The sequence below is a fragment of the Apteryx rowi genome, unplaced genomic scaffold (genome assembly GCF_003343035.1).
Source record: "Apteryx rowi isolate R43461 unplaced genomic scaffold, aptRow1 scaffold_989, whole genome shotgun sequence".
Taxonomy (NCBI): Eukaryota; Metazoa; Chordata; class Aves; order Apterygiformes; family Apterygidae; genus Apteryx; species Apteryx rowi.
In genome coordinates this window covers 195186-206268 of record NW_020451303.1, presented here as the reverse complement: position 1 = coordinate 206268, position 11083 = coordinate 195186, and the positions used below count along the sequence as shown (strand labels likewise).

At 38.4% G+C, this 11083-nt stretch overlaps 1 protein-coding gene across 1 annotated transcript; it reads right to left on the bottom strand.

The window, feature by feature from the left end:
- Positions 1-5988: 5988 nt before the first annotated feature.
- LOC112960651 (interferon alpha-inducible protein 27, mitochondrial-like) lies at positions 5989-10465 on the bottom strand. Its single transcript, XM_026055122.1, has 3 exons — positions 10236-10465; positions 7327-7473; positions 5989-6244 (listed from the first exon to the last, which is right to left on the bottom strand). Exons 1-3 carry the CDS (start codon positions 10381-10383, stop codon positions 6216-6218), a joined length of 324 nt encoding a protein of 107 aa, XP_025910907.1. The 5' UTR covers positions 10384-10465; the 3' UTR covers positions 5989-6215.
- Positions 10466-11083: the final 618 nt, after the last annotated feature.

Genomic DNA, 11083 nt, shown 5'->3' with positions numbered 1-11083 from the left:
TGAGGCATTGCTACAGCAAGACCCCCAAGAAACACTTACTTAATATTAAATTGTAATCCTATTACCGTTAGATGTTTTCAGTGCTATTAATCTCACAGTTTGTAAGTCAGTCAGCAGTTTTTAAAAAGATTATCCTAAAATCATAATACCATTAACAACCTGTTTGTATGAAYACTGTGCTTCTAAGCACAGTAGGCAACAGGAGCTTTATTAGTAATGTATTTATATTCTTCAGTATCTCATATCTTAAAAATATTCCATATGCAATTTAAAATTCATCAGAAAATCACCATCCATGCAACAGATTATTTCCATAATCTATTTATGCTAAAGACATAAACATGAATAATCAGAAATGAATTATCATCTCAGCTGCTGTCTTGCATAAGTCCTCTGTTGGACTGGTACAAAATTTCTGTCAGATTTACATCCTTGTTTCAACATGAATAAGTAAAATACACCACAGTAAAATTACTAGTTTTGTATCTTGAAATAAATTTCTAGAATTCCTTTACATCCTGCTCAAATTTTAGCTGGAAATTCACTAGTGATGTTTCAAATGATCTTTGCAACACAAACTACCAGGTCCAAGTAAAGAACTAACTTTATATTGACAGAGCATAAAGAACTACTTGAGCATTTACTTATAAAGTTAAGTAAGCATTTTTGTGCTTTTTGAATCATAAACTGAATCAAGTCTCCATTTCTATGGCTTTCTCCTACAGGGATGAAATCTGCAAGTATATTTTCCTTTTTGACCTCTTATGGACTTATGATCATTCCCAATGGATTCCCATTCCTAGTGGATAATTGTAGATATTATTGCTTTGACCTAGATGTTTTTAGAGTCTCTTACAGAAATTGTAGGGAATGTTTCCTGCATCTCAAGGGCAAATGCCAAGTAACCTGAAATTATAATCTTACAAATATTTTAAATTTAAAACTTCACCACAATTATTCATGTACAGGTTGCATGACCTTCTACTCCAGGGAAATGAGAGACCCTCTTGGATCCCATCCCTTCCATTCTCCAGCCCATGAGGGAGGGTGGGACATGGACCTGGTGGAGCGTGTTTCCTTTCAGTGCTTTGGTGCCTTCTGATCTTTGAGAAGTGACAATAATGGATTAAAAGGGAGCAACCAAGAGCCATCTTTCCTTTTCCTCTGCAAAGGAGTTGTGTGAAACTAAACTACCTATTTACAAAAAATAGATTCATATGAAAAGCTATATTAAAAAGCTGAAATGACTGAAGAAACTTAAAAAAATAAGAAGAAAATTAAGACTTTTCCCTCTAAAATGTGTTCTCTGAAGGTTGAGGGCTGTACTTTGTCACTAAAGTAACATCTACAGATTGTTTCAGTGATGGAATACTTTTCAGCTCATTTTAAAAGAGCTATTGATAGATCTTGATAATGCTACTTCTGAAGTAATGTAACAGCAATTGCATGAAGATGATACAACTTGATCTATTTTTTTCTGAGAACTCTTCCTTGTCCTCTGGGTTTCTTTAGGCAATGTCACCCATGATTGTTACCAGCAAACTGGGTCCAAATATTTTGACCTAAATATAATTTCATTCATTGACTGAATTATATATGTCTAATAATGAGTAAGTCTAATAATGAGTAAGTACTCGTATGTTTGCCATTGTGTTTTATACTTCTGTAACAATTCCTACTTCTGGCATGATAGCTGGTTTGAACTCTATAAAACAAGGAGTTCTTCCTGTCCCATAAATGAATAAATGCCTCCCCCAAGCTTTACCCTTTCAAAATAGTTATTGGGAAAAATTAAAGTGAAATTGTTAGTCCAATAATGGCTGCAGTGGAAGGAAACTTATAGTAAGTATTATTGGATCTCTGAAACACTATATTTGGCAAATTAGACATTTTAGTTTTGTTTAAAAACCTACGTCTAGTAAGACTAAAACAGTACAGTGCTGGGTGTGAAAGAGAAATAACTATCAGTTGTGAAATATCTTTGGAGTGTTTAGTTACCATTCACAGCCACGGAATACATTATATTTTATTGTAAACTTCCTTCCTTAGAGAAGTATAAATCTTGAAAGCGTGCCAATATTTAGCAAAGTAAATAGTCTCTGGAGACAAAAAATGTTTAAGACCATCTATCAAGTGTAAGAAGTTGATAGCAATTAAAATCAGAGCTGTTTATGTGTAAACATAAATTGCAGAGCTAGCTTAAAACTGGCCAGTAAAAATCTTGCCTGGGTGGAAATTCCAATTACAAAAGACTGCAAAAAGCAACATCTGAATTTCAAGAACTGTTTTTGTAGGATACACTTCTTTCCTTAGGGACAATATTTTCTATGTAAATTTATGGCATTAACGGAAATCCATTTGTTTATTTATTTTCACATTCAAGCATTCTTTAACAAATCCCCAGGTAAAAATTAGAAATCTTAGATAAAATATTACTTGTATTACATGAGCACTAAACTGCATTATATTTCAATGCTCTTTTTTCCCCCAAAGAGTTACATAGGAGGATGGGGAACAATATTACATTAATTAATGTAATCATTATGGTGAACATTTTCATAAGGGAATGTATTTACATCTTTAGAATTACTGTGTATTGAAATGTCATTTTAATTGTGTCTTTTTAATATGTGAATCCTTAAGGAAATGGACAACTGTGGGCAGCTTACACAATATTACTGTATTTCAGTATGGTTACAATACTCGGAACTTGAGCAGACAGAAAACCCAGAGAAAGAGAACCGGGGTGTCCTTCTGTCCAAAAGAGGAAATGGGCTAATCTGCTAGTACCAGCTACTGGCTACCTAGCTGCCAGCTTGAAAGGAATTTGTTGGACTTGCTCCAGGTAGACTGCAAGAGAGACTGAATGCTTTTAAACAGAGCATAATGTACAATGTTTATTTGAAATTAATGATACTTGCATGCCTTTGAGCTGCATTTTAATATTTAAATTGCTGGAAATGTAAATAATTAAGACAAAATGTCCATGAATTGTCACCTCCAATCTTCCAAGTTATAATATTAGAAAGTGACAGGGAGAGAGTGCCTTGGACAGCTAAATAAAGGGAAAGATGTCCCCTTCCACCCCAAGAGATCCTCTTTTCCCTCCTGTTCAGTTGTGGCAAAGATATCGCAGAGAGGAAAATCTTAAAATGAGATCCAAGTGAGGAGCTGATATTTGCCTGAGAGATTTTGGGGTTCCAGGCATTCACACTTGTAAGCAGATTAATTCTGGCATTAGAGAGGAAAGAAATATCCACTCTGCAAGTTTTGTCTCATCTTCCTTACTTGTAGAGGAAGATCAGGCCTGCATCTATTTCTATATCTCCTTCAGAATGGTGGAAGAGAAGAGAGTTTTGCTAAATGCTGCCAACTGGCTAGAGGAAAAGTAAGACTGTACTGGACTTCCTCCCAAAGTCACAGTGTTGCTGCTCCATGCACACACAGAGAGTGTCTTGTCTGCCTGGGAGCCACTCTGGGAACATAGATTATTTTGATATTCTTTTAAGAGATGAAATCATAACACAGGAAAAATGGTGGGATATCAGTTCACCGTATGGCTTCAAAATTTATGGGCAAACAGGTAGGCTGAAATTGGAGAGTTTTCCATGAGGTTTTTCTTCACTGGCTCCACCCAATCTTTTGCCAAAATTACATGGTGAATTTTTGAATGTGCCTTGTTACTGCAGATAGCTGCAGTATATATTATACCTTGGGTCTCTAACACCCTTTCTTTGCAGAGTTCTCGGGGGAGAGAAGAGTCTTTGTTCTTTGCCTTGACAAGGATCAAGGGCTACAAACAGGTCCCTTAGTAACAAAGAAGGTAAAGGGAAGCTGTAGGAAATAACAAAAGTAATTTGGTGTTTTTAAACTTAGGCTTTATCTTGTGCTCTCTCCACCAAGAATTTGTGAGAATTTCACAAAATAAGACATGAACAAATCAATAAGGGAACAACATCTGAACCGCAACGCAGACATTTATTGTCTCCTTGTGCATTAAATTACCCAATTAACGTTTCCTGTTGCCTTAGCCTGTTTTAATAGGGCTTGACTGTTGCTTATCAGCMCCTAATCTTCTAAATGATGAGCAAGAACTGCAGCTGGATTTACAAGAGCCTTTGGGGCACAATACCAAACTCCTACAGCTTCAAAGATCCATCCTTGAAATTATGCTTATTAGGGGTTCTTATTCATTACCATTTACTTTACCCAGATATCTGCTAATAAGATCAGCTCAGCTTTGTTTATTAAAAAAGATATGCTGGATGACCAATCTATGTGAATAATGCATTCCTCAAAAAAATAAGCTTTTTCTTGCATAAAAATGTCATTTCAGATACAAATATTCTTTTGAGTTAACTGAATCTGGTTTGTGGGCTTATTCTTCCTGAAAGGGTGACCTATAATTTAGAATGTATTTGAGTAAGAAAAATGTTTCCAGAGTACCTGAAAGTGATTTTTATGGCTTGCAGGGGTAAATTAGCTAATTAAAATAACAATGTTGGGAAAGAGTTGCTGGTAATGAGTAACTAACAGGGATAAGTGATTTTTAATAGACAATGGTAGTATCTTCAGAATGATAAATATTTGCCAGTTATATGATAAAAAATAAATAAATCTATTCTAGTAAGAGATTCTGCTCGTGTACTGTGAGGCTGGTGGGGATGAGGAAGAGATTCATTTAGATAAAATGCTACCAAATTGCCTGTATAATGTCCTGTCAGACAACTATTGACCCCATCCCATGGGAGAAATTGATTTCCATGCAGAGAGCTATGTGCTTTCTGCAGTGTATTGCTTCAGTACTATTGCTCTGCTAATCACACACTGCTGCCTCTTTTCCTTTCTCTCTCTCTTTTTTTATGCTGGAAGATTGATTGAGAGACATGAGGGCTTTAGGTTACCATATTTGTTGTTATTTGACCTTTTCAATTATATTCTGTTAAAAATGTAAATACCTCATTTTTAATAATGCACATGTGAATTTGCTTAAGTGGGCTGCAAGTGAGGCTTTCAGGAGGAAATCTTTACTTTTGTTTTCATACAGGCCTTTATGAGCTGATTCGGATAAGTGAATTTAAATGCAGTTGAGGATGCTTCCTGCTTCAGTAAAACTACTCAGGACACATCTCAGCATGATGAGATCTAAAGATGGAAAAAGTATCCCAAACTAGTAACATCAGAATAACATACATGCTGAAAAGTGAAACGATACATGATCAAGAATTGTTGCATTGGTTTGGATTGTTTTTCCCTTTTTTAGGCATAAACACATTTTGTCAGCTCTCACTTATGATAACTATTTTTTAACAAGACAAAAGCACTTGAGGTTAAGAAATGCCAATGTTAAAGTTGAATCCCAATCATAAATCTTTCCCTTATCCAGACAAATAAGAAAAAAAAGTCTTTAATGGTCATGAAATGGTCATGCACTGTTTCTCAGATAATATATCAACAGTTTACAAAATTGTTGGTCTGAGGAATGCTTGACTTCTTGTAATATTTTTTATTATTCTTACATTAGTTTCATTGTTAAAACTCACTATAAGCATTATCAGGGTTAAAGCAGCTGTTTGAATGTTTGCCTGTGAGAATCTATGTCCTTGCTGTTGGCTGACAGCTTACCTCGACATTTGCACACAGGGGAATCTCTGAAAGGGAAACAGCTATGATAGACCTCCTTACTCTACCCCACCTCAATGCTAAGGGCATAGAAGGGGCTAAAGATCTGCTGGTAGATCACAGCTTTATTTCACAGACTGCTGTGACTCCTTGGGAGACAAGTGTGGAACAGCTTAGTTGGAGTCACATACCAGCCCAGCCTTGAAGGCGATGGATCCCAGTGAACTACAGAAGCCACCTTTGCACATACACACTGAGGCTATGCCAAATATCCAAAGTTTGGATGCTTTTATTTTTATTATTCTGCATGGACAAGGTTGCAAAAGGATGATGATCTGTAAAAATCAATAAAGATAATAATAAAGATAATAATAAGATTAGCTCAGGTTTATTTATTAAAATAGATACACCGGACAACCAGTCTCTTTCAAACATCCATCATTTTAACAGAACTTTTATCTGTGCAGGGAAAGGCTTTTCCTTTCACGTCAACTTCAGGGAGAGCAAAGAAGGGAAGAAGCTGTCAAATGATTCCATTAGTGAGGGATGAACTATCTGCAGAGCTTGCTTCTGGACTGGTGCTTTTTTCTTATTCAGCGCCTTCCTCCTTTGCCACCCATTGCTAAAGATAAATATGAAGAAAGATGTGAGAAAAATTTTATCCTCTGACATAACTTCCTGTGCAAACTTTACTGCTTGCTGATTAGTCATTTATTCTAAGTCTCTCACCACCTCCAAGCTGACCTCCATTTTCCTGGTGTTCTTTCCTCTGTCCACCCTCTCCATCACTGTTTGCTTTTTCCATCTTTCCTCTTGCTAACATACTTATTTCACACATCCTGTCTGCCTCCTTCCCTGCACTTCCCCTCAACATCTTTCTGCAGTCCTTGTTCCTATACAAATTCTTTACAGGAAAGAAAGCTCAGCTGTTTTAAAAAGCCACAAGACATGGACTAACAATTCCTGTCTGCCAGCTGAACTCCATTCTTATGCTTCATTATTCCCTCCTCCTTTATCTATCTTGTATGTTTATATGAATGTCTTATATGTCTCATATGAAGCTCTTGGTCTGGTCTTGAATTTGTGTTTAAACAGGGCCTTGCGCAGTGGAGCTCCCTCAGAGCTGATTTGGGCCTTCTAATGTTCTCAGTGTTTTATGACAAGACAATCACATAAGAAATAACCAGCAGAATACAGTAAAAATAAGGAGTAAGAGATTACTAAGCATTTTGCCCAGACATTTTTAAAATTCGCTCATGACAGAGATTTCTTGGAATCTGCTCATCATACATGCGTCATCAGCATGACTTTCTTGATATATCAGCCTTCCTGTCCTCTATTTTCTTACCACTGCTTTCAGCTGTACAAGGCTAATGCTCTTTCTGTCCCCTTCATGGTATTAGTCTTCAAGTATCTGCAGATGGTTTTACTTTAAATCAGGAAGCCCATGATATGAGGCTCTGAATATGATCATGAATACGAGACTTCCAGAATCTTAAAACTTTTCACGTCTCTCTATTACATTCAGTCTCTTAACCCAGATCAGATAATCATGCTCTATATTAAGGATTTTTTTTTCTGATAGCTTCTAAGTTTGCTCTAAGCAATGGAGCTCAGGGAGTCATAACATGGCTTCCCAGAAAAATTAATGAACTCTCAGAAGTCATTAGTTATTTCATCCTTATGAGCAGGACTCTCACTTACAGATGGACTGGACAGTGGAAGTTGTATCACCCCTGGGAGTTTCACCTCCATGAGACCTGGCCTCCTGGGACATCATTTGAGATGCCTTGGATCCACTGGAGATCCTGCTGCTGGTAAAACCTGACGAATGGGTTGAGTCTCTGGCACCTAAAACAGTTACAACACATGTTAATATGCTTTCCTGACTGGAAGGAGCCTTAGTGGACAATCGGGACCTATCATGTTTTAAAACATCCCAAGGCAAATCTGTCAAAAAGCAAAGCGACTGCTGATCACTTGCCTTGTTCCATTAATATGCTGCTTTTTAGCTGTCATACTGGGGAGAAGACGTTTACAATGTTTTGTGGATGTTCCCAGAACATTAAAAAAAAGCCCTAAAACTCTCAGACAAAGACTGTTTTTGATGAATCTGGTTCTCCAAAATGGACATAGTTTGCCTCTGCAGGAATTGCAGTTTTCTGAGGAACTGTCTGAAGACTGTGAAACAAGTTTCTACAGCAGCTAAGGATTGTTGCAGACCTTGTCACTTACTGTTCCAAGTGACAGGTATGTTTCTTTGAGTTCACTTTCCATAGCATACATCCATGCATAATAGATACCTGTAGAATTCAAACACAGCAAACTGCAGTAGCAAGTGGTCAGTATGTATGTACATTTCCATCTCATTATATATAAACCCCAAATAAAGTATTCTATTTCAAGCTCTTTCTTCCTAAAAGAGGACTAAAGCATTAGCAATGGCAAATGTTAGTTATATTGCTTAAAGCATTCCTGGAGGATGCTCAAATATTATGGTGATGAGCCTGTTATAACAGCTTCTATGAAGTGATACTGAATAATATTCATGCACTGCTGAGCACCAGCCACTCCTCAATGCATGTTCATCCTGGGGGAGGGGTTGCAGTCTGAAGGAAAAGGTTAAGAAGCTGCATTTGAAGAGCAAGAGAAGAGCACCTGTGGAAATGAAATGAGACCCTTCTAGCTCTCATTCAGGTGAAGCATGTGTGGCAAACTCTCCTGCTGCAGGGAGCCAAAACTCACACCTGTCCTGGCAGTGTTACAGAGCTAGTATTTTTCACATGGATAAAAGCTCTTCTGGAGTATCTCCTGTAGGCATGGCTAAGGTTTCCTTGAGTCACTCAGATTTCTCTTCACCAGAAAAGTGATTTTCATAAAAGTGCATAGCTGATATAGACACTGCAAGTGAAAAACTAGTTGTTGTTAAATGTTTAGTTTGATCCTCCGTCTTCTAAATATTCTTGGCACATGGAGGGATACAAGTCTTCATTCTTGTATTTTAGAAACTGCCACATCATGCTCTCTATAGGGAGTCACCACTGAAAAGCCTGCTCTATCACCATTATCTGTAACAGAAGGCAAGACTGTGCAGCTCTCTGGACTCTGACATATGATTAGATTAATTAACTGGCAGTTCCTGTGCACTGGGATCAGTGCTGCTAATGCAGCGTGGTGACTCAGAGTAGCTCTTCCTGCTTTTCCCTCTCTCAGTCCTCCTCTTCTGAGGGTCTCATATTCTGTCCCTCTGCTGGTACCATCCCTCAAGGCTGCCATCTTTCCTATTGAGTTTTCAATTAACATCATATTCAGTATCCTAAGTTCACTGATCAAATCATATAGAGTAAAAATTAAAAAGCATGTTACAGGAGTCACATGCAGCATCTCTCTAAATGACCCTTATATCACTTATTCCCCACTGTCTGGAGAGTGTCACTCTATGGATAATACTGGCAGCAATGTAAACCACATCTTACTCCCTGTTACCTCCCTCTAATCAAGCTTACCCCATTTTTTACTAATTAAAGGGTGATACAAATCCTGGACAGCTCACCTGACCAAAAGCTCATTTTTATGGCTGAAAGTAGAAGAGAATGGTTCAGCTCCCTCCTTCAGTAGACTTTTAGCTGCTTACTACAAAAGTAGTTGACCAGCTTCAACATGATAGAGAGAGCCACCTGAACGCAGCCTACAGCCTGTGGGTTAGCACACTCCTGACAGGACCCCCAAGGTGGAAGAGGGTTTAGAAGCCTTTATCCAAGGTCAGCCTGCTAACTACTGTTCTGTGGGGTTAAACGGGATTATGGAGGACAATCTTTTCCGTGGAGTTATGCATACTTAGAGGATGCTTGCTGAATCAGGTCCCACGGGCAGGACGGGCAAGGGAAAAAACCTTGTGCATGAATCCCACGGGGTCTGGGTTAAACAAGTGGCCAGTTGCTTAGAGCTGTCAGGTCTGGGATAGTTGTGTGTTTGCAACAGAAAAGCATGCACCTGTGGGGAAGCATATGTGAAAGCCAGCTATGCCTAATTTTTAGTACTTTGCCACATGCTGTGAAGGAAGTGTATATATTCCCACTGTGAATTTAGCTCTTGGACTGCAGCTCATTTCCCTCTGTTATAGCCTTTGCATAAGGTTTTATGGGTTCTTTCTGTATGTGTGATACATATGGGTGTGGGGGTGGATATGTACACACACTCAAGCACATACAGAGCAAAGGAAACCTCATACTGTATATGAACTGTAGGTACACAGAGCATGTTCCTGTGTATCATTGCTTTTTACTGCCATGACTTGCCACACTATTGATGTTTCCTAGCAAAGTGGAGAGATAGCACAAACTTCAAATGAATGCTTTCCCAAACTCATGAATACCACTTACGTATGTGTACACTCTTGCATATGTGCATAGACATAAAACACCCTTAACAGCATCCCACTCATAACATGCAGTTAAACATGGGAATCTTTTGTCTTCAGTGCAATACAGGAATGTAGGAGAGAAGAGATTATTTGGTGAGATTATTTTCAGGGATAAAATTCTGCTAGTCCCTATTCACTAAGCTGCATTTTAGTTTCTTGTTTTCAAGGGGAAAAAATAATTTGCTCATACCCATTTCTTGGAGAGTAGAAGTAGGACCTCTGGAAGGCACGCCTCTCCCCATAGCTCTTGCTTCTTGGGACATCATTTTGGAAGCAAGCGAGTCTCCTGTGATCCCAGCCGAGGTGAAACCAGCGTTGTGAACATTGTGGTCAGACATTTTTCTGTCTGATGGTGTGGGATGCAGTGGGTGCACTGCTAGGCTCAGCCAGGCTTCTTATACTGCTTATCTAAGCAGCAAAGAAATGAAACTGAAACCTATGATCAGAAGGGAAATGAACTCAAAACCCAGGATCACCTAGGAAATGAAACTGAAACTTATGAACATGCTTTTTTATTGCTGTTATGTGAGTGACTCTTAGACAAATCAGCTACTTTCTACTTAGGATACTAAACCAGATTAATAGTGTATAAATCACACGGGGCTGAGAACTTTGCTTCTTCATTCTCTGCATTGCACTCTATTGTCAGGAATTGCATCAGCAGAAGCTAGTACCTTTCTCCAGCTGGCAATGCCCTGAAACTTCAGGGACAAATGGTGTATACAGAGCTGTCTTTTGGATTAGCATGGACAGCAGTGGTCAAGTCCAGAAAGGGGTCAGAAAAGTTCAGATCTCCTGCCTCTATCTAGCTTTACGCTCTTGTAACAGTTCTAGCCCCAGGAGAAAACCGGGTGCCTTGTACTAGATTCTGTTACACACCTAGGGTAAAAAACAATTTCTACCTTTCCTCTTTGAAAGTGTGTGTGTGGGGAGGAACAGTGACAGCAAACCTACAAAGCAGCATAAAACCTGGTACCATGCTATGACAAGCATTTTTAATAGGAAGTCGATTCCTAAAATGTAAATGGGCATGCATCA